Source organism: Gloeophyllum trabeum (genome assembly GCF_000344685.1).
Source record: "Gloeophyllum trabeum ATCC 11539 unplaced genomic scaffold GLOTRscaffold_00012, whole genome shotgun sequence".
Lineage (NCBI taxonomy): Eukaryota > Fungi > Basidiomycota > Agaricomycetes > Gloeophyllales > Gloeophyllaceae > Gloeophyllum > Gloeophyllum trabeum.
The window spans coordinates 382,321-403,574 of record NW_006920421.1 but is presented as its reverse complement, the minus strand read 5'-3'; the positions used below and the strand labels follow the sequence as shown (position 1 = coordinate 403,574).

The following is a 21,254-nucleotide window of genomic DNA, read 5'->3' as shown; positions in this document are numbered from 1 at the left end:
CCACAGATCCCTCTATTGCACCAGCTGGTCTACGTAGAAAGCGGGGCGTCTCTTTCAGTACTTCTACTATTGCGATTCGGCGGCCGCTTCCTGCCTGATGCGGGCGCACATCGTCTGATTGGAAACCCAAGACCCCCTGTACTTGTCAATCGATATAAAGGCGCAAGATAACCGACCGGATGTTCAGATCAACACATCCCCACAACTGCTCCTCAAGTCGTCTCTTATTCCTTCGACCTTACCTTCATCACCATGTCCCAAGTTACCGAGCTCGTCGTCTTCGCCGCCTCCGAGGCTTACCAGAAGGACAACACCATTGTCAATGGCCTCGTTGACATCCTCAATAAGACCCCAGGGAAGATTAAGTATGCCGCTGCTCGCTATCTTCCAATGAACTCTCGCTAATGCCGAATGGAATGCGTGTAGCACCTTCCACGGGCCCCAAGTCGAGGATCCGAACAAGGGCTATCTCTTCGTCAGTAAGTCAACCTCTTAGATCGCTTCGGTCATCGAGCTCACCGATTATCCATCAGACTGGGAATCCCTGGAGCACCACAAAGCACTGATGGCCTCCCCCGACTACCCCACCCTGGTCGAGGGTCTCAAGCCGGCGCTCGCGGGAGACTACGAGCTGGTGCACGTCAAGTTTGACAAGGACCCGACCCCCGCGCTCTCCGCGCCCGTCACCGAGGTCGTCGCCATCCAGATCAAGGAGGGCAAGTCCGAGGACGAGCTCAAGAAGCTCCTCGAGCAGGGCGCGAAGATCCAGCTCCCGGGCGTCGTCGGCTCAACCTACGGCCCCATCATCGAGAAGCCTGGCTGCTACATCATGGCCGTTGGCTGGCCATCCGTTGAGGTTCGTGTGGCGGCACTTCCTGCACAGGGTCGTGTTGCTTACCGTTACCATAATACAGGAGCACCAGGCTGCCCGTCAGACCAAGAGCGAGGAGAGCACCAAGGTGCTCGGCGGTGTCCTCGAGCTTGCCGATTTCAAGGTCGGCCACGCCAAGCTCACGAAGTACTAATTGTATCAACATGACATTAACATTGCACGGAATCATGGGGAAAACAACAACTGTATGATTGCATGGCGCATGGCCGAAGCGGATAGCCAGATACCTGTAACTTATTAGGTTGTATACATGGAAGGATTATGGATTATATGGCTCACATACGGCATAGGCAAGATATGCCCAGAAATCTATCTCTATTGTACACGTATCACCTCGTTAGTATATCGTCAAATCAAGAAACTACACCACGATTCATCACGAAATGGAATCGCGGTTCCGGGAAGATGCGAGGGACTTTGTAGACCGCACGGTACCCTTCGTTTTGTTATGCGCATCAGGGGAGAGATACGTAATAGCTATCGACTCCCCGCCATTAGCACGAGCGGAGGCGGTGGTATCCACAGACGTCGGGCCAGAGATTGCGTCGAACGAGAGGGATGGACTGCCGGAGGTCGTTAGATCATGGGAATACGCGCGGCCGGTGGCCACTCGTCTGATAATGAGCAGTTGCGCGATACCCTGATAGATGTGAGGAGAAGTACTGTAAGGTCGGACGCCTTCAGCGTATTGAAAGATACGTACCTGTACGTGGCTGATAGAAAGGAAGATCAAATTCGACAGATCACTACCTTTTGCGAAGGCAGCTATGAAGAGAATGCCGAGGACCGTGTACATCGACGCGGACTCGACAATCATGGCTGCGATGGAAGTGTATGTCCTCGAGTGCTCTTCACCGAGAACGTGCTTGATCTGGTTGCGCATAGCAATCAAGCGGCCCACGACTAAGATGGTATATATGATGTTTAAAGATACGGATATCGATAGGTAGGCCAGCTGAATGTTGTTTGAGTAGAAGACTGCGCCCTGGCCAGAGCGTTCCAGCACTATTATGGACGCCACTTGGAGTCTCGAATGAGTTTGGAAAGTACACGGGCCGGAGTCGTGTGGAAGTGCTTACCAATGTCGCCAAAGAAAAGCACACTCATGACGGCTACGATGTACCACCGCCAGCCCCAAATCGTACAGCAGCGATGAAGCTGTTTGCATAGTTAATTTCGCGAGAATTGATCCACCTGTCCACTTGCTCACCAAGAGACCATCCATAAACCATTCCATCACATAGTAGCTATCAACAGTCGGCTTGACATTGCTATGTTTGCTGGAAATCCGAACAGAGTGCTTACCAGGCTAACGCCATCACATTAATCTTGTCGTTCAGCTCGAGCTGTATCAGAGCCGCTGGCCCTCCCGGGGCGTTGCGGCGGTCGATCCAAATCGTCTGAGTGTATTTGGCATTGCCAGCGAATCCAATAGTCGCTAAAACGAAGGTGACCAGCACGTAACCCAAGAGGATGAAACGCTGCTCGGAACGTTTCTCTCGGCCTTGTCGCTGGGTATTCCAAAGTATGTCGGTACACTGTAATGTCAAAGTAACCAGGATTCCTAATTCAAATCCTTCAGTCGACTTCCTTGCTTCAAGTCATTTGGTTCATGCCGTACCATACGATATAGCACCAAGCAGCATACCATTCAGACGTGACCTCTCTAACCACAAATCAGTGTCCGGTGTTGACGACGGCATTGGATAGGACGTGGGTCATGGAAAAGAAATGTCCGTAGCGCCTAGTCGCATCCTCAACGTAAAATGGCTGTCCCGAGCCCATCCTAGGCGGCCTGATAGGCGAATCGGAAGGTCTTCGCGAACCATTCATGGAGGCCTTACTTGATATGGTGGTTAGCCTGTGGGGCCATCTATTCTGCGACCTTCGGACGAATCGGGGCCAGCGTGGCAACATCGGGGTCACAACGACAACGCAAACATGATGCTGCACGGTACATATAGTTGAAATGATGAGAATGAAAAGGGGACCATGAGCAGGAGAAAATGAAATCGATGACAAGAGTGGGATTCGAACCCACGCCCGAATACTCGGATGAGAAACCTGCTTTCAACAGGCAAACTTTCGCTTGAGTCACACGCCTTGGACCGCTCGGCCATCTTGCCATAGCACAGCCAGCTTTTTGTAACCCTTATCACAGCCCGCGTGATGGGTGACGAAGCGCGTGACAATACGCGTCGCATTCCCGATTGAACGCGCCGCTTCACTCGCGGTCGTGGTCCAGAGGATAGTCTTGCACCACTCCGGCACGGCTCCTCTGCTATCGCTGCTGTTGCTGCGGAGAAATATACCGAGTTCCTTTGTGCTGCAAGGATGCCTCAGGAAGTCGCCACCCCTCGCCGATCGAAGCGGTACCAGCCTCTGCTAGCCACCTCTGCCTCATCCGCTGGGGATTACACGTACACTTGGTCATCCGATCCCATATATACCAGGCCGCTAGAGTCCGAAGACAACGGGGACGATGGAGCGCTTTTTGACGACGCAACTGCAGAGGCTGTCTTCTATGTCTCGTTTAACCGTACTGACCTCTCGAAGATTCCGCAGAGTAAAGGCCGAACCAGAGGACGGGCGAAGGGCAAGGCGAAACAGGATGATGTCTCAGAGAAATTTAGCGTGGGTGATACGGTGCTCATTGCGACAAATGCGAAGAAGCCTAGTGTAGGCGTCATCGTGACAATGTGGCAAGTGAACGTGGATGCGGAGGAGGAAAGGGATGCTGCTGAAGAGGACGAGGGCCGGCCTGAGGATTCCAAGATGAAGGTAAAAGTGCACTGGTTTCTGAGGCCCACGGAGCTTGCTGGTGTCCGCGCGAAGAGAGACCACTATGAGGTACATTACCCCGACCTTATCTCCCTTCATTTACTGATCCCTTTCGATCTCAGAACGAAATATACTACTCATTGGCGACGTGCGCTACAATTAACCCATCCAAGATTGTTTCGAAATGCACGGTCACAAGTCAAGAACCAGAAGATGCAGAGTCGAAGAGTGCATTAGCATGGTCGGCCTCACCTTCAAAACGTCGAAAGCTATCTGCACCAAGCTCCGCGCATGCTGAATATCAAGATGTCTTTTACTGTGGCTCCGCAATTGACGCCCGGCGTGGACTTTACTATGTATTTGACTGGGAGGAATTCAGGGAGCGAGCCCTTGCCACTGAAACGGACGATCCCTCCAACACCGCAGCTTGGGATGTCTCCGTAGATGACACAATAGTACTTCACGAAGACGGCGTATCTCCTACCAAACGCACTCCCGCCGCACGCGGTCGTGGAAGGCCGCGGAAGTCCTCGGTGAAAGAAGATGAGGACTTCGACGACCGGGAAGGAATCCAGCCCAGCGAAGACGAGTACCAAGTTGATAAAGACGCGCAAGCGGTAGCAGCTACTGACACAGAAGAAGAGCAAGAGGCGCCCCTCGAGGATGACTTGCCCAAGACTCCCTCGAAGAAGCGCAGACGAGGCGAGATATGGACGCCTCGGACACCTCGCACTCCGAGAACACCGCGACGCACACGAGAAACGGTCAAAAACCTCGCTGCCCCTACTCCCCATTCCAAGGCCGCCCTGCGTGCCCGCGCGCGGCGAAAGTCGTCGATGGCCGTCCGACCCCCGCCGCCCGAATTGACACAATCTCTCGCTGCCGCACTGAAGAAGATAGGGAACGATCCATGGTTACGAGCTATGCATGCTCTGCACGTCGCGGCACGCCCGGATGAGTTGGTCTGTAGAGAGGAGGAGTATAGTAAGGTGCTGAGGAGCGTGGAAGAGCTGGTAGAGGAGGGAAGCGGCGGATGCGTCTGTACGTCCCTACCTACTTCAGTGGCAAATAACTGATTTCAATCTTGTTGAAGACATATCCGGGGTGCCCGGTACCGGGAAGACAGCCACTGTTCACGCCATCGTACGCGAGTTGAAGCGAATGGCTGAGAATAGCGTAAGTTTGTTCCCTGCCTAGTGACCTCTCATTCTAACATGTCCAGGCAGGAAACTAACCCCTTCACTTATGTCGAAATCAATGGATTGAAAATTCCGGAGCCCTCTGCCGCGTACGGGCTGCTATGGGAAGCCGTGTCCGGACACGACGTCGCGTCCGAAGGGCACCTCAAGATCAGCTCCAAGGAAGCGCTGCGCAACTTAACTCATTACTTTGGCAGCGGCGGGAACTCGGGTCCCGGGGGACACGCCTGGTAACCGATACTCGTATTTACCGGATGCCCGTCCTGACGACCAGTTCTCAGTGTTGTCCTCATGGACGAACTGGACCAACTGATGACCGCCAAGCAGGACGTTGTGTATAACTTTTTCAACTGGCCGACGTTCGTTGGATCCAAGCTGGTCGTCATAGCCGTGGCGAACACCATGGATCTTCCTGAAAGGGTCATGTCAGGCAGAGTCCGGAGTCGACTTGGTATGTTCATCGTGTGAACTGCTGTTATCGTTCCAGTATATAACTTCTTTACTCCGCAGGTATGGTCCGGATCAACTTCCAACCATACACGACCCCTCAGCTCGAGCGGATCGTGCACTCCCGGCTGCTGAGCGCTAAGGAAGGATTGGCAGGCCAAGTGCCTGACGTGCTATCGGCGGACGGTGTCAAATTTGCCGCGATGAAGGTATCCAGCATCAGCGGCGATGCCAGACGTGTCCTGGACATCTGTCGGTGGGTGCCGTCCCGTTGGGACGATTACGGCCTTGGCTGATATTCCTGGGCAGGCGCACCGTGGAGTTGGTCCACCCTAGGAAGCGCACGGCCGGGACAAACGACGTGAAAGGAGTGATCAAGGTGATGCAGAACAGCCCGACGGCGGCGTACCTCCGCGACTGCAGCCTGCACGAGCGGCTCCTCCTCGCCGCCTTGCTGAAGTGCATGAAAAACGAAGGCGTAGACGAGATCAAGTGGGGGGACGTGCAGTACCAGCACCTCATCTACCTGCCCGTCTTCACGTCCACGGACGAGCCGTCCCGCAAGCCGAGCGGGGAGGAGCTAGCGATGGTCCTGGAGAACCTGCTCGCGACGAGGGCGGTGCTGATGGAAGATGGCACAGGCGCGGCCAGGAAGCCGGAGGACGAGCGCAGGATCGTGCTGAATATGGAGGTCGGAGAGGTGGAGAGGGCGCTCGCAGACGTCGGTGGGGACAGGTGGAAGAATGCATTGAGTGCGTGAGGCTGTTATGTGTTATAGATCGTCTATATGTTGTGTATCAATGTTCAGCCAGGTATATTCCGCCGCAATCAGATGTAGCATAGCTTTCCACTCTTACATACTGTACATTACTGCTTACTGCTAACCTTCCGTACATCGTATACGTTTCCTTCCTCTCGGGGCATTACTCTTCACTGGACGTCCGCGCTGGGCGTCTTGTAGTAGATGTCAGCTTTCACCCAGTTATTGTACACCTCGCCGTTCCCAGCCAGAAGCGTGTCGAACCCGTCGCGGACGGTCTCGGGGTGTAGCCACGCTGCCAGGGGCGCGTGGAACTCGAGGAAGGCCGCAGCTGCAATGCTAAGTCAAATTCCGCGCAAAAGAAGGAGAAACGCGAACGTACATCCCACCCCGTAGCCCTGTCCTTCGCCGTCGGCGCCGCTTCCGCCGTGGATCTTCTTGCGGGCGCTTGTTGTGGAGGCGAAGTTGTTAGTGTAGAATTGCACGCCCGATTCTGTAGAATTGGAGACACGTGTCAGTTGGTTCGCAATGTCCAATGGTGAACCGCAGTAGGGTAGGAATTCTCTGCATCTTCAATGAGAAGGACCCTAACCCCAGGCTCCAGGGATCTGCCGTGTTCCTCACAGGATCCGCATGAGCAGCACCGACTGAAATTCAGACGATGTACCATAGGGTTAGGGACGCCTCACATCAGAGTGAGATTCTCCATGCCTCAACCCTACCGTGTTCCACGGATTTCCCCCACGGCCTGCTCGGACAAAACAGACGAACAACAACTCACGATTACTACCAAACACGATCTTGACACCGCTTTTCTCACTTGCAAGCTCAACCTTGCGTTCCTCGCCCTCGAGCTTTGTCTCCAAGACCTCCTTGACGAGGTTGAGCTGCGGCGTGACCCTCGTCGGCTCGATCCGGTGGTCCTTGGCAGCCGGCGTGCGCGGGAACGAGTAGTACCAGTCTATCCAAGTGAATAATTCAACAAAACAAGGGCGATATAACCGCGCGGATGGGTATACTGACCATATCCGCCCGGGCCGTTCTCGACTGTCGGCCACTGGCTTCCGATGGTGCGCGCAGTCCGGAAGTCGTGTGCGGTGCCCGCCACGTCCTGCAGTTTACCCGCCGACAGGCCGACTTTGTCCAGCTCCAGAACTTTGTCTGCCTGTGCGAGCCAGATTGAGCCCAACCCAACTGAATGCAGACTGCTTACGTACCTTAAAGGTGAGACTATGCGATTTTACCGAGAGGCTGTCCGCGCCCTCCTGGAGCGAGGCGGTCAAATTGAAGCCCCAATGCTACGCGTGAAGATCACAGTAGTACCAAACCTCCGGAATTTAGTCGCAGGGAAGCCGCGTACCTGGGTGATGTTCAGCGGCGTGACCTTGCCCTGGTCGAGGAGTTTTGCTCGGTACACGATAACGACACTGCCCATGAGGAACTCGTCGCCCCTCGCAATGGACGGGGGGTTGGACGGGGACAGGAGGCCCACGAGCACCTGCGCGGCGTCATTCGCTGGCAAAGCATCCACACCTCCGAGAGCGACGCACCTCCGTGTATAACGTCCCGTCAAAGCCATTCTCCCCGTCTTTATCCGTGTAACTCCAGAGACTGCTCGCGCCGAGGTCGCCGTTGATGGTGGCAAGCTCGGCGGAGGAGAACAGCTTGCTGCCGGAGGGCTGGAGGGGTGTCCAGGGGACTGAGTCGAAACCAGTGGTCCCTCCATGCAGTGACACGGTGGGGGATTCTTGGTGCACTCCGTAGTCAGTACAATGTTCAACAAGTAGTATATTCAGAATACCGTTGGAAATAGGCTTGACCGTGCCCTTCGCTCCCTCTCTCTCCAAGCTAAATTCGCCCACAGGGAGACGGTTGGCGTAGCGCCCGATGATGGTGTTGACATATTTCTTCTTGAGGTGGTCTCGCGGCTGCTCGGGCCCAATGACGAGGTCATGCGTCTGGGACGATTGCACCAGTGAACACGGAGAGTGAGGGTGGCTGAAGATGAACGCATACCTTGCCGTCCGCCTGGACAAACAGCCTGTGAATCAACAGCCCGTGTGGAATCAGCTCCAGCGCAAGGCTCGGGGTGAGACTCGGCAAAGCGAGGAGAACGGGTTGCCAGGGGTCTTGCTCAGTAGTTGGCGACATCGCGGCAGTGGACAGCCTCCTCCGAGTTGAAGCGAGTGTACAAGCGAGAGGGGACCGTGCACGCAACGAAAGGAGAAAGACGGAACGGCGCAGGACGTGACTCCCGTTCATCGATCGATGACGACGGGCAACCAATCTCGGCCCGGGTCTTTATCTACGCGAGTGCGGGGAACATCTTATCGTATCGCTTTCCGGCTGCCGAGATTCAACCGACGTTGTGCGGCCCGTGCGAGTCCGGTGCAACAAAGGCATCCAGAATGTATCATAAACAGTACACTTCAATACATCGAGTGATCCACTGCAGGTCATCCGTGTAGGAATACCTTGGGAAATTATACCAGTTCAAATACCAAGACGGGGAAATCGTTGATCATCGGATGCCCTTCGCTCTGCCGTCATTGCAAAGGACCCAAGCCGTTCGCCTTGAGCAACGATTCGTAGTACCAAGCAGGTGCTATTCCTAGTGAGACTCTAACCACCGCCACCGTAAGAATCAAAAACCCACAATGATCTTGCATATGTTCTTTCTCCGTCAGTTCCTCTACCGTCTTGGGAGCCGGCCCCGGGTCCATGCCTACCTCGCTGCTGATCGCCGACGGAGGCTCGCTTCGCGAGGTGCGATATGCCGAATCGACATGCACGTAGATCCTGGGATCATCCACCGCGGGGAAGATACCGAGCACCAATTTCGCCGGTGCCGGCGGCAGGGAGGTGACGGAGTCGTCCTCGTCAACGATACGCCAACTAGAGCCAGCTGCCTTTTCCACCGCAGCCCTAAAGTTCAATGCGAAAGAGTTCTCGCCGATACGAGGACTTCCGAACGTGAACAGATCTCCCAGGACCCACTCGAGGGGCTTCGTCTGCTGGTACTGAAGCAGTTGGGCATAGCAGAGTGTCGTGAAGGACGCGCCCAATGAATGTCCCTACATATGCAGTGCGTAAACGTCTGTGAAGTGGAGGACCGAGTCTAATATTACCGTGGAATGCACAACGAGTTCAGAGGAGCCAGTAGGCAACTGGTTCATATATTGTTGGATGTATACCAGAATATGGTCTGCGGAGGGTTGATTTATGTCGCTGGAAATGAACGTTGGCAACACGAGCACGAACCCATAGGTATTCCATAGTCCCCGAACGTTCCGAATAGCGCATTGAAAACACCTCTAGAGACATCCGCGCCCCAAAGAATGAACGAGTCTCCGGTGGCCTGGGGTTCTCGAGCCAAATCAGTCCCCCATTCTGATGTGGCCGAAGTGCCCTGTCCATTGCGTTTATCAGTGCATCCAATCCTTGGGTGCGTAATATTCACCTTGAACGCGATCCCGAGGAAAGGATCTCTGGGATTCTTAGCGGAGAATGCACCGCAAAACGGGCCGACGATGTCCCGTTGGCCATCGGGGGTTTTCTGGGAGCGACCCCGTCACGACATGCAAGATAGACGTTACAGGCAACTAAGACCGACCTCAATCAGGTCTTGATCAATCAACAAAGTCATCATCTTCGACCGCACAAAATGAGGTGTCGGATGGCATACCGCATATGGTCATGTACTCAAGGCCCCAAAACTCTGCCTGTCACGGAACACAAATCAGCGGATATCATTCTGAGAAAGGACACCACGACAGCGTCACTCACGATTTTGTTTATGTCATCGTCTGCCTCTCTGAGATATTCCATGGCCTGGTCAGTGTTCCCCGCCTTTGCTGCATTTATGGCGCTCTGAACGGCCGCATCGTCTCTAACACCAAGATCCATTATTCGAAGGCGTGGATGCATGCCACGGTTCCAAGCATGACTGGGCTCACCGCAGGTACATAGCAGTACTCTCCAACAGAGTGAAGAGAGCATTTCGCCAGTCGATTATCCCCTTCCTGAGACAGCGTAGGCATGAATAAACGGATCGCCAAAGTGGATACAGGCGCGCACTTTCCAAAAACCTCTACGTGAAAGGATGACCGGTAAGTACTGTCCCTGGTGCGGGAAGAAGCCCTTGTAACCTACTCTGTGCGATTGCAGCGTCGAATTCCTTCTGCACGTGGGTAGTCCATCGCATCAAGTCCTCCACCGTAACCTTTTTGTCTGGGTCCAGGTCCTCCTGAAATTTGTAATCATCGCCGATCTGTGATAACTGCTGAACATGTCGCTGCCGCAGTCCAAGCTTCAAATTAAGGTGGAGTGCTTCGCTCGACAGTGGGGTAGACATCGGAAAGATGAGGTGGCTCTTCTCTGTTGAAGGGACCAGGTAGGCCGGAGGCGCGCTCTCCTTTATAGCCAGCCGATCTGTGTTGCGTCAGTCCGCCGTTGGTCACTCCGTAAGTCCAAATTCACTTGCAGCGGGGAAGCTGTCAGGCATGCGATGGAAAGCAGGACCACAAGACCACTCCAGTGATCCATGATGTCACCGGACATGAACCATAACTCGGGAGGCATACCACAAGAGTAGATGGTATCCCAAGCGTGAAATTCCCCGCTCAAACGTGAAGCGATCCATTCAAAGCTGTGTACGATTTCAAAGTCCCAAATGAATGAGAGCGCCTGAACAGGGAAACAGTTTGGCAAGTACTCCAACTCCAACGTAGACTGAATATGCACGAGTAGAGTTGGCACTCGGCGCTAGCAGAGATGAAACGACTCTGGGTAGCTTTCTTCTGCAGGCACCATGCGTGAGGCTCTGCTCCACTGAATGCAATTCATGAGGCACACCTAGAAATCGGGATGCGTGGAAAACCCAATATTGATGGCCGTTTGACTCGAGACCGTGGGCACACTGAACAGGTGCAGCGGCAAAAGGGATTTAAGCCCGCCACATAAGTCAGGTCCACAACAAGAAAGGGCCAGCGTTAAAGTCCTCGAGGACCTAGCCACGTAGACCCGTCATCGTCCGGATGGCAAAAGGGGAAAGGAAGCAGGCAGCGCACTCACCCCGGGCGACTTGTAGGTTTCTGTTCGCCTGAAAGTGTTCCATTCCTTCAGCTTCCTCGCGCTTGAGCTTCTGACAAAGAAGATTCATAGTCGTCGTGAGGCGTTGCCAGAATAGTTCAGTGAGCTCCTGGGGGGGATTGTGTAACACTGAGGCGCCTGTTACTCTGGACCACTTCGCACAACACTTTAGGTATATTGTTGCCAATGCAATCCAAGGAGAACACTGCTATCGAGGCTTCCTGGGCATGAAGCTGTCCTTTCGGCCTGTCTGTTGATGAGCATGACGGAGTGGGGATATTTATGATGTCAAATGCACATTATCATTAGTACCACTGGACAAAATAACCCGCAGGTATGATACGCACCTTAGTGCCCTTGACGATTCGTCATTAATCGTCACGATCTCGCGCGCTCTGAAATCAAGAGAAGATTATATCAACAAAGATAATACTACTGAAAATATATATTACAAGCTTCAAAATTCTCAATACAGAATCATTCACAAAGCCCCAAAGAGTGTAACTCCCGAAGTGCCACAACCCGCCACCTTGAGAGTGTTGTAATATGTATTTGGCATTATTTGTTTCTTTCCCTTTTAGTAGTTATGTCTCACTTTAGCCACTTATTCCACTTTAAATTTGTACCTTGTGCCTTGGCTATTCGTTCTGACTCGTATTTCTCTTGTCTTATATCATAGTGGAGTTATTCTGTGTATATAAACCCTCGTAGTTTACGTTGTAATTCCCGCTACCGTAGGTAGTGGGTCTTGGACCCCCCGGCCGTTCGCAGGTTTCCTGCGATCGTTTCAAGATCTACGCGATTTATTTGACGATATTTGGCGCTTAACCGTATATGGTGAACGGCAAGAGCGGGACAGGGCTTTGGACCAATCAAAGGTGGGGTCCTTAAAGGACCCCGATAGTCATGCCACGTGTCATCTCTCTTGCCCTTTATAGCCAAGGTGGCGGATGATTGTCAATGGACTCAGAGACAGAACTGACCTTGCTTGGGGCCTTGGACCTTGCGGTCTCAAGGTGAAATCAGAGTACTCCGATGTCAGTTGTTTTGCATATGTAACTTGTATTCTTGAAACCTGAGGGAGGGATGAGTGGACATCTCTCAGGACCCCAGGCCATTGAGTTGAATGCTCAGTCAGAAATAATTGCTGGAACACAGCTGCTTTCGCAAAATAGATATATATGACGCTGCTCAGGATGTAAAGTGTTCAGCTTGCTACCAAATATCATCTATATCTACGGTAGCGGGCTCTGCCGTGCTCGCACGGCCTTACAGCTTTATATCAGATATCTCCTCTCGCGTCCCGAGGACGTGGGTGAATTCACAAGACGACCTGAGCATGTGTTTATCTTATCACACCGCTTTCCAGATCGATGGCCCGACGGCAGCCACTGTGAGGCGCGTGTAGGCACGGTGTAGCCTCCGCAGAGGTCCATAGACCGGATTGCTCGCCTATCAACTGGATGTTGAGGCGACCCCCTTCACAAGTCTACGCTGAGGTCTGAGGTACTTAAAGTTACAGGAGAATTGAATCAGTATAACGTCTCAAGAGTCGAAGGCCCCAATCTATGACTCAGGCCCGGAAAGCGGTAAAGACACTTTGAAATACATCTTTATCCCTATTCACTACTCTCCTTGTCAGTGATGCTTCATCAATCAGAATTGCAGTACGGAGAGACAGCAGATACACCAGAAGCTCAATCTCGGTCACAGAGGATCGATACCATTTGCTATCAGCAATGAAGCAAAGTAGAAGGAGGGTGCTAGTCACGAATCAGCATTCGACAATCAGCAGAGAACCGCTAAAACACCCACAATGTTCTGCCATATGTCCCACCTCAATCAGTTCGTCGACGGCTTTGGGCGCTGGTCCCGGGTCCATGCCTATCTCACTTGGTATCACCACGGGAGGACTAGTAATCGAGATGCGGTACGCGGAATCCACATGTATGTAGATTCTGGCGTCATCCTCCAGCGGGAGACCCAGGAATAACTTCGCAGGTGCTGGCGGGAGTGCCGTGACCGAGTCGTCTTGGTTAACGATACGCCAGGCAGAGCCAGGGGCATGCTCCCCGGCATTTCTGACCTGCGATGCGAAACTATTCATGCCAATCCGAGGACTTCCGAAGGTGTAAAGATCTCCGAGGATCCATCCGGTAGGCGTCGTCGATTGGTATTGGAGCAGTTGCCCATAGCACAGCGTTGCATAGGATGCACCTAACGAATGACCCTATGGAGAGAGGTGAATGTCTACAGACTCCAAACTACACTGTAAACATGACCGTACCGTGACATGCACAGCGAGCTCCGACGAGTTCGCAGGCAAAAGGGATCTGAATGTTTCGATATATCCAAGAATATGGTCTATGGATGACAATCAGCCGAATCGAAGGTCAAAACAAGGCTGGAGACCGGTGAGGAAACGAACCCATCGGTATGCCCCAGTCCCCGTATGTGCCGAATAAGCAGTTGAAGACGCCACTGGAAACATCGGTGCCCCAAAGAATTGAGGAGTCCCCAGTCGCCTGAGGTACACGATCAATGTTTGTGGCCCACTCTTGTAGAGTCGAGGTACCCTGTGAGCGGCGGTCTTTCTATGTGTCATTGATGATGTACAGCCGACGGCGTACCTTAAACGCAATCCCAAGGAACGGGTCCTCCTGGTTCACGGGTGCCAATGCACCGCAAAAAGGGCCGACAATAAGGAAATGACCATCCGGAGTACTCTATAAGATAGCTTATGACAGTGAAGAGTAGGTCTATATAGCTCAGGACTGACTTCAATCAGGTCTGTCGTCGATCCACGAGGTCAATACTTCTAGCTGAACGAAACAAGGAGATTCGAGAGTGCGTACCGCAGATCGTCGTATACTCGAATCCCCAGAAGCTCGCCTGTCATGAAGGAATCATGCTCTGTGCAGGAATGATATGATGGCATTCCTAACGATCTCGTTGATAGCATCATCCGCGCTCTCGAGATACTCGATAGCTTGCGCTGTATTCCCGGCTTTCGCCTCCACTATCGCACTCTCGACAGCTGCAACATCTCTACAAGCAGACGTTGAAGATATTTGAGTCATAGCTGGACGCCAGATAAGGCAAAGCTCACCGCAAATACATGGCCGCACTTTCCAGCAGCGTGAAGACCGCATTTCTCCAGTCAATTATTCCCTTCCTAGAATACCAACAGGTAAACCAAGGAGACCTTGACAACTAACAGAAGGCCGTACATTCCGAAGATCTCTATGCAGAAGGATGCTCGATGTAAGCAATCATAAGTTCAGGACCCAGGTCGATAACCCACTCTGCTTGGCGGCTTCGTCGAATTGCTGCTTCACTTGCTCGGTCCATTGTTTCAATATATCGACGGTGACCGGTTGGTCCAGATCCCCGTCCCTTCGCAGTTTATAGTTGTCCTTGATCTGCGATAATTCCTGGACGTGCCGTTGCCGAAGTTCTTTCTTCCAGCCAAGTCGCCGTGTCTCTGACGATGTTGGGGTAGACATAGCAAAAGCGTGGTAACCTGTATCGGTGGGCGATCTGATGGCCAAGTCGCGTTTTATAGACGAGCGGGCCTATGTTTAGCAAGCTCTCTTTCATCGGTCACCTGAGAGACCCAACCTCACCTGCCGCAGGGAAGCTGTCAGGCAATAGTGAAGAAGCACGAATGGAAGGACCCTCAAGGCTCAAGTGCTTCATAATGTCACTCACCGGGAACATGAGTGCATGGCACGGAAACTGATGCAATACAAATGAACGTGACAGGTATGCTTGGGCAGCTCATGCTGACCAGATGACCTACGGAGCAGTAAAGTATGCTGCTAGACGTGGTTGTGAATACTGTTCCACTCATGTGACGTAGCTTAAGACGGCAGGCTCAACGAATCGCAGTATCTTGCTACACGAGAACTGATGCAACTCAATGTGGCTCGACTCGCTCTTATTGCTTCCACTCTGTTAGGGTTGCAGATGCGATCCAACGAGGACCGGACAGCGGGTACCACCGAGAGGAAGCTGGAATAGATGAAGGCAAATGGGTCGATCAGATGATATGAACAAGAAATGCGGTGAAAGCGACAGCGGGGATTCAAGTAGGTTCTCACTATGGTGGCAACGTCATCTTTTGCTGGGAATTCAAACCTTTGCATTCCTGGAAGAGTTTCGGATTTGCGCTGAGCCACTGGCATAAACAGGCCTTCCATCTCAACACAACGTCAGCTCCCCGATGTTTGGGAGGTCTGACAATGTGGGAGGCTGGAGGGTTGGTGAGTGACGTGAATTGTAGTGTATTATTCGTGCCTTACCAGAACAACAGTTCAGGTGAATCATTTGGGCCTTCTGAGCCTTCTCTCTGAGTAGATGGCACAGAAACACGTGTACTTGGGCTACGCTGTCATCTTTGCCGTCCCAGGAGGGAAGGTCAGATTGTCACCCCACTGGTGGTCGAGACGCCTTTCCCTCTTCGTGCACGTCGAAGCTCCTCGGGGTTGGTGTACACCACGATATGCTTGACAGAAAATCGCATGTCAATTTCGTGAAAGAAGAGGATTACTAGTATAGCACTAGTACTAGATCAAGTTCAGAAAAGCGGGAAACATCAGGGCATTGATCATCAGTCCGTCTCATTCCGTCTGTCAGAGCCATGATTTTCGACGCAACAGAGCGGGGTCCGAAAGAGGTGCTTGCAACAGCGCGGAGGGAAACCTCCGCGCGTCAGAGTCACAAGACTCACAACCCGGAAGTCCCCATACTTGCAGTTGCACGTCACGCCCTAACCTTGCATCGATCGTCTGTCTTACCAGTAGCCAACACGACATTGACAGTAATTGTACCAGCTCTGGACGCGGTTTGGCAATAACAGTAACAACAAGCTTTCTCAAAAGTTCCATCCTCAATTTGCGTCCGAAGTGTCGGAGCTAATCTGATGCTTCGCTCACGTTCTCACCGCGACCTTTCAGCTCCAGCTGCGCCGACGATAAATAACGAGAGGTTCGAGAAGTCTACTCATCGCTTTCACCTTCACGGATCGCCTCAGACGTTCCTTCTCGCCAGCAGGCATGGGCCGCGCCGACGGGTTTTACTCCTTCTCCTTTGTTTGCTGTCGCTTGTGTTTCTCCTTGTTGTAATCTTCACCTGCTCGGAATCTGTGAAAACGAGCACCAGGGACAAACTTGACCTACAAATAGTTACCTCTACCATCAGATCTCGCACAAGTGAGGCAGGAACATCGGCCCGAACCCACAAGCTACCTATGGTCGACCGAACTATCCTAGACAAACTAGACAATCTCCAGTCGGTTATTGATCTGGACCCCCTCGACCGTCTGCTATACGTCGACCGCGGACCTGGTAGTCATCAAGGCTGGCCTCCTACAGTCACTCGAGTACCGGAAGCTAGCACTCATCACGGCTTGGACGCTGCGCAGAGAGTTGATCTGGATATCTGCGGTTTCACCCCGTGTCGGCTCCTTCTCCCTTCTCGCATTGCAGAACAGGAATCCAAGGCCCGCCTGCATTTTCTGCAGCTGCTGCAGCTAGCCTATGCCCTCAATCGCTCTCTTGTTTTGCCAAATGTCGGGAAGAGTCGCCTTGGAGCCTGCTCGAAGGAACGCTTTGACGACTATTACGATGTAGTATCGCTCGAATCCGCCGTAGAGAACACGCGGAATTCCACCCCTTCATTCTCTGTATTCTTGACAATGGACGCCTTTAAGGCTTGGTTGTCTGCGCGACGATATTCGGTAACGGCTCAAGCTGTCTTTGTGGACGCGAATTCCACGTCCAAGTTATCAGGGAACAAACTATTGCATGAGGACAGCGATATCGAGGTCCAAATGCATGAGGACGACTCTATAGTCTACAAGCGTGCTCCGTGTCTCAACACGAAGTTCAAGCGCCTCTCCGTCTCTGCTTCTTTCTTGCCCATCTCGGTTCACCTTAGCCCGGGAACCACGCGCTCGCCAAACTCAAGTAAAATTGTGAAATGGATCAGTGACGAAGATATTAGGTGGGCGACCTTCCAGTCGAAGGCGCAAGACGTCGCTATATCCTCTCCGGACGTTCTGGTGGTGGACTGGGACTTGCGGCACCCGCTCTTTCACGGCGACGACGCAAAATTGAATTTAAGTCTGGACTATGCTCACCACCTGAAGACGATGGCTCGCAGGATGTCCGGTCCAATCCATCCGTACCTAGCGATTCACTGGCGGCTGGAAAGCGTACCGCTAGCGTCATTGCCACAGTGTGCTGTCACCCTCGTAGATAAACTGGCTGAGATTCTCTCAACGTCTAGTAACGGTACCGCATCAAGCAGGAACGAAATCAAGACGGTTTGGCTGGCAACTGATTACCCGTATCCGGTTTCGTCTTCTGGGGGATTCCAGGAGAGCAGACGGCGGTCGGGCACGTTAAAGAGCATAGCACCAGAACATGTCGAAGCAATCTCTGTTCTCAAAGACGCGTTCCGCCGGGGGGGCAAGCTGCATGGCTGGTATTTGACGGATATCAGCGCTAGACTGCAATCGCTGAACCCTGAGCAGAGGGACAACGAACTAGGGTACACCAAGTTGCTGGAAGACGAGGGAGTAGTTGGGATCCTAGACAAGATCATTGCGACCGATGCCGATATATTCATCAGCGGAGCGAAGGGATGCGGACGAGCGAGGTATGTATGATTCATCGTATTCATGTTCATAGTCTGAATGTGAAGCTTTTCCGCAGTTCATTCACAAAGCAGATTATTGATGCTAGGAACACGAGTATGGAGAACGGCGATGGCCGCTTACAGAATATCGTCGAGCTCTTCGGATAGTTAGGCTAGAATATTCCAATTATATGATATAAGTTTTTTTTGGGGGGGGGGGGGGGGTTAGATACTACACAATAGTAGGTGAATGCTGGGAAAACACGGAATATCAGTATCGTCTTGAAGTATGTAGCGCGGGACTAATCTCCCTCTCGACAACTGCCAACGGTTTCTGTATAAGAACAGACATTACGATTGAGGACAATAGTATCGACGTACCAACGCCCTATGGTTCATATCTCCAAATTCATGTCATTCAGTCTCTTGACGCGAGTGAAACGCTCAGATTCAATTCCGCTCCCTTATCTTCTTCTCCGTCTACGAGGGTGGAGGTCAAATTATCACCCCACTGGCAGACCCGCTGTTTAGAATGCTGAGGACGAATTTCGAATCGGTCGATAAGCTCGACGAGAAAGCTTTGCATCTCCGCCATGCTGTTCCGAGAATTATTGAAACTGACTGCTTAACGTGGTGGAGGGGGAGACTTACGCAAATCGCCAACCGATGCACGCCCTAGTGCCGCTGGAGAAAGTCAACCTGTGTGTATGAAACGTGATGCAGTATCCTCCCCTAGAGTGGAAGAAAACAACCTACAAATTTCCGATGACGCCAATGGGATTTCCGTGTTTCACGGCCACTTCGCCCTTCAGCCATCTATCAGGGTTGAACTCGTTAGCATCGTCACCCCAGATAGTCTTATCCCTGTGAATGGACGAGCTGAGTGAAAAGTGACAATGGCTTCCGTAGGACCGGTAAATACCTGTTGTAACTACCGATCGCGATGATTATCTCTGTACCTGCTGGGACGTGGATCTGGTCGATAGTTCGTCCATCCGTTGTCTCAATAGCACGGGATAGCGGAAGTACAGAGTCCTTGCTCGCAACGCGAGACGTCTGAAATACGGTGGGATACAGACGCAGCGTTTCCTGTTTCATAACGATATATCAGTCTGAGCCCACCCTCCAGCAGCATTATCAAGGAAGTTGCGTCGCAAGGGACGCACCTTGAGAAACGCTTGAAGGTACGCCATGTTTTCGATGTCGGTGAACTCCAACTCATCGACACCACGTACCCGCGCGGCTGACCGTGCGTTCTTTATCTCTTCGCGGAGTCGGCTTTGGGCTTCCTCATGACTCGCAAGCAGCCACAGCGCCCACGTCAATGTACTGGCGATAGTGTCATGACCGGCAAAGAACATCGTGCTGAAAAGGGCGATTGAATTGGATTAATAAAATTAATATGGGCATCTTAGGTAAAAGACATACCTCATTTGGGCATAGAATTCTTCCTTTGTTAGACGCCGCTCAGTTTGCATTGAGGCATTCGCTTTCACTGCAACAATCACGAGAGTGTGGTAAATAAATGGATGGCTTAGGTATTGCATGAATGGACCTAGCAAGCTGAATACATCCCGCTTGCCCTTGCCTTCTCGAAATTCTGCCATCTTCCATGACACCAGCTCACGAGCCACTCTGTCCGCCCACTTTTTATGCTCTTGAAGCACGACGATTTGCTTCAGTGGTAAACGGTTTAACACGGGAAAAATGAGAGAGACGGGAATGAAGTCCAGTACGGCGTTCAGTAGACGTCTGCTGGCTGGAGTAGAATCAACACTAACAAGCCATATTAGACAGCGATGCCTCCCTTAATACCGTGAACCCACTTGAAATTTCTATATATCTCTGCCAGCTCACTATGCGGATTGCCCATCGTTCCCAAGTGCATTTCGAAGGCAGCTAATGGATCTATCATTGAGACATTGGGGACAAAGGAGAGTAAAGGCTGGCTTAAATACCTTCCCCGATTGCGTCCAGAGTAGCGCGGCTGAGCCAGTCGTGGACATCTATGCAAGTTTGATCTGAGCAGTCTTGCACGATATCATGCCATTTATTTCCTAACTATTCGACGATTTGTATCGTCGAATGTTATAACACTGGAGCAAAGCAGTACGTACGTTCACCGCTACGGATCTGAACACTGGGAAAAGTGCCCTCACTTCCGTGTGGCCGAATGCGGGCGATATGACTTTCCTCTGCCTTTTGTGATCATTCCCTGAAGACCGACGGGGTATCAGAAGGTCAGTATCGGGCGATAGTATAGCTCCTGACCTTCGGAACACACTATATCTGGTCCTAGAAAGGCCCTAGAAAAGGCTCTTAGCCAAGCTGGCTTGGGAAAGTCGTATGTTGCTGTCCCGAGCACGTATTGAACCAGTCTTGGGTCAGAAACTATCAGCTTGTCCCTCTGGCGCGGACGGCTTGTAAGCGGTTATAGAAGGGAAGCCACACTGCTGCAGTTGACTTACGCCCATCAAGCTTCTGAATCGAAAGACTGAACCAAACTCTGCGGCCCATGCCAGCAGTACTTCGACGTTGTTCTGCCGCACAATCTGCCTGACATTACCTGCGAACCCACACGGGGAAATATGGATGAGAGGGATCGGAAAGCGTTCGAGAGGAATGATACACACCGAAGAAGAATTCGGGTTTCGGACCTCGTATGCTCGAAAGCGGGGACTGCCGGAACAGCAACCAGCACGCTGTCATAGTGCACAACGCCACAGAAGGTAACAGATAATACAACACTGTGTCCATGATGCAGCTGGATTATGAGGGGCGTAGCTGCGATACAGTGTCTTGTGTCCTCAGATGTTCTTTATACATTACCGAAAGCACAGCCGCCGTAGAAAATGGTACCTGTCAGTAGATATTGGCTTGACCAACGCCCCTAGTGCGATGATAAGTAACGTCTTCAGGTGTCACATAGAGTATACAGATCCACCAGTGATGCGAGAGTCAACAATTGTTCTCTAGGGTGACGTACGTACGGGTATCACGCACCGATGACCTAATGTAGACACTGTCAATCAGATAACTCCTCTAGAATGCAGAGCAGAAATGAACCCGACAGAGAGGATCGATCCTGCTTCATCGCCTGAGATCCTGCATTGGGTGGACGCAGGAGAGCTTGAATGCAGGCAGGACTCTGGAGAGCGACCTAATGCCCGACTATGTCGAGGTGACGATGTCGATTAGTTCCCTATCACATATATAGCTCAAGTATCACCGAATCCCGTAAACTGTGGCGTTGAGAAGAGGAAATACTCAGAGACTGCCGTGGCTCCACCCGCACCCGCTACCCCGACGTAAGGAGTTTGAACACTTTGGACAGTCGACAGAGCGGCCTTTCTTAGGACTGCCCCTGCGCCCGCATTTTCTTAAATGACAGCTGGGAGTTCCGGTGCGGAACGGAAACTGATCGCACGTTACTTGATCGTCT

General features: G+C 52.3%; 8 protein-coding genes and 1 non-coding gene across 9 annotated transcripts; 3 read left to right on the top strand and 6 right to left on the bottom strand.

The window, feature by feature from the left end:
* Positions 1 to 190: 190 nt before the first annotated feature.
* On the top strand, positions 191 to 1,393 carry GLOTRDRAFT_140239 (uncharacterized protein). The gene is made up of 4 exons (XM_007870632.1): positions 191 to 365; positions 427 to 479; positions 534 to 856; positions 915 to 1,393. Exons 1-4 carry the CDS (start codon positions 253 to 255, stop codon positions 1,023 to 1,025), a joined length of 600 nt encoding a protein of 199 aa, XP_007868823.1. The 5' UTR covers positions 191 to 252; the 3' UTR covers positions 1,026 to 1,393.
* On the bottom strand, positions 1,269 to 2,712 carry GLOTRDRAFT_140238 (uncharacterized protein; the record flags this gene model as incomplete). The annotated part of the gene is made up of 6 exons (XM_007870631.1): positions 2,514 to 2,712; positions 2,198 to 2,456; positions 2,103 to 2,139; positions 1,972 to 2,050; positions 1,596 to 1,912; positions 1,269 to 1,532 (listed from the first exon to the last, which is right to left on the bottom strand). The coding sequence occupies exons 1-6, from the start codon at positions 2,593 to 2,595 to the stop codon at positions 1,269 to 1,271; spliced, it is 1,038 nt and encodes a 345-aa protein (XP_007868822.1). The 5' UTR covers positions 2,596 to 2,712.
* A 196-nt stretch (positions 2,713 to 2,908) lies between these two features.
* On the bottom strand, positions 2,909 to 3,018 carry GLOTRDRAFT_t100. Its single transcript has one exon. It is a non-coding gene; the product is annotated as a tRNA-Leu (tRNA).
* Positions 3,019 to 3,226: 208 nt separating this feature from the next.
* On the top strand, positions 3,227 to 6,079 carry GLOTRDRAFT_140237 (P-loop containing nucleoside triphosphate hydrolase protein; the record flags this gene model as incomplete). Its single annotated transcript, XM_007870630.1, has 7 exons — positions 3,227 to 3,742; positions 3,796 to 4,714; positions 4,767 to 4,849; positions 4,900 to 5,102; positions 5,154 to 5,323; positions 5,383 to 5,575; positions 5,629 to 6,079. 7 exons carry the CDS (start codon positions 3,227 to 3,229, stop codon positions 6,077 to 6,079), a joined length of 2,535 nt encoding a protein of 844 aa, XP_007868821.1.
* On the bottom strand, positions 5,780 to 8,269 carry GLOTRDRAFT_117360 (galactose mutarotase-like protein). Its single transcript, XM_007870629.1, has 9 exons — positions 8,096 to 8,269; positions 7,881 to 8,037; positions 7,630 to 7,826; positions 7,440 to 7,577; positions 7,297 to 7,377; positions 7,103 to 7,244; positions 6,861 to 7,040; positions 6,462 to 6,572; positions 5,780 to 6,410 (listed from the first exon to the last, which is right to left on the bottom strand). The coding sequence occupies exons 1-9, from the start codon at positions 8,228 to 8,230 to the stop codon at positions 6,250 to 6,252; spliced, it is 1,302 nt and encodes a 433-aa protein (XP_007868820.1). The 5' UTR covers positions 8,231 to 8,269; the 3' UTR covers positions 5,780 to 6,249.
* Positions 8,270 to 8,625: 356 nt separating this feature from the next.
* Positions 8,626 to 10,583, bottom strand: GLOTRDRAFT_131752 (alpha/beta-hydrolase; the record flags this gene model as incomplete). The annotated part of the gene is made up of 12 exons (XM_007870628.1): positions 8,626 to 8,684; positions 8,736 to 9,153; positions 9,208 to 9,284; positions 9,341 to 9,488; positions 9,540 to 9,635; positions 9,693 to 9,703; positions 9,765 to 9,801; positions 9,866 to 9,968; positions 10,036 to 10,101; positions 10,157 to 10,169; positions 10,232 to 10,510; positions 10,559 to 10,583. The coding sequence occupies 12 exons, from the start codon at positions 10,581 to 10,583 to the stop codon at positions 8,626 to 8,628; spliced, it is 1,332 nt and encodes a 443-aa protein (XP_007868819.1).
* A 2,159-nt stretch (positions 10,584 to 12,742) lies between these two features.
* On the bottom strand, positions 12,743 to 14,676 carry GLOTRDRAFT_140235 (alpha/beta-hydrolase; the record flags this gene model as incomplete). Its single annotated transcript, XM_007870627.1, has 11 exons — positions 12,743 to 12,933; positions 12,986 to 13,400; positions 13,458 to 13,534; positions 13,599 to 13,746; positions 13,801 to 13,896; positions 13,950 to 13,960; positions 14,026 to 14,062; positions 14,116 to 14,218; positions 14,280 to 14,345; positions 14,401 to 14,413; positions 14,475 to 14,676. 11 exons carry the CDS (start codon positions 14,674 to 14,676, stop codon positions 12,878 to 12,880), a joined length of 1,224 nt encoding a protein of 407 aa, XP_007868818.1. The 3' UTR covers positions 12,743 to 12,877.
* A 2,660-nt stretch (positions 14,677 to 17,336) lies between these two features.
* On the top strand, positions 17,337 to 17,980 carry GLOTRDRAFT_46705 (uncharacterized protein; the record flags this gene model as incomplete). The annotated part of the gene is made up of 2 exons (XM_007870509.1): positions 17,337 to 17,833; positions 17,890 to 17,980. 2 exons carry the CDS (start codon positions 17,337 to 17,339, stop codon positions 17,978 to 17,980), a joined length of 588 nt encoding a protein of 195 aa, XP_007868700.1.
* A 250-nt stretch (positions 17,981 to 18,230) lies between these two features.
* Positions 18,231 to 20,379, bottom strand: GLOTRDRAFT_46434 (cytochrome P450; the record flags this gene model as incomplete). Its single annotated transcript, XM_007870483.1, has 12 exons — positions 18,231 to 18,408; positions 18,464 to 18,511; positions 18,569 to 18,676; positions 18,735 to 18,901; positions 18,979 to 19,177; positions 19,241 to 19,307; positions 19,368 to 19,588; positions 19,639 to 19,711; positions 19,771 to 19,873; positions 19,930 to 20,027; positions 20,084 to 20,219; positions 20,281 to 20,379. Coding segments are annotated over 12 exons (1,497 nt in total), but the record flags the coding sequence as incomplete, so codon positions are not given.
* Between the last annotated feature and the right edge of the window lie 875 nt (positions 20,380 to 21,254).

Bases quoted from the DNA above. Each gene is read 5' to 3' on its own strand.
- GLOTRDRAFT_140239 (XM_007870632.1), top strand. From the start codon at position 253: ATGTCCCAAGTTACCGAGCTCGTCGTCTTCGCCGCCTCCGAGGCTTAC. The intron at 366-426 runs GTATGCCGCTGC...GAATGCGTGTAG, and splicing joins AAGACCCCAGGGAAGATTAA to CACCTTCCACGGGCCCCAAG. The intron at 857-914 runs GTTCGTGTGGCG...ACCATAATACAG, and splicing joins TTGGCTGGCCATCCGTTGAG to GAGCACCAGGCTGCCCGTCA.
- GLOTRDRAFT_117360 (XM_007870629.1), bottom strand. From the start codon at position 8,230: ATGTCGCCAACTACTGAGCAAGACCCCTGGCAACCCGTTCTCCTCGCT. The intron at 7,378-7,439 runs GTACGCGGCTTC...CTTCACGCGTAG, and splicing joins CGCCGCTGAACATCACCCAG to CATTGGGGCTTCAATTTGAC. The intron at 6,411-6,461 runs GTACGTTCGCGT...TTAGCATTGCAG, and splicing joins ACAGGGCTACGGGGTGGGAT to CTGCGGCCTTCCTCGAGTTC.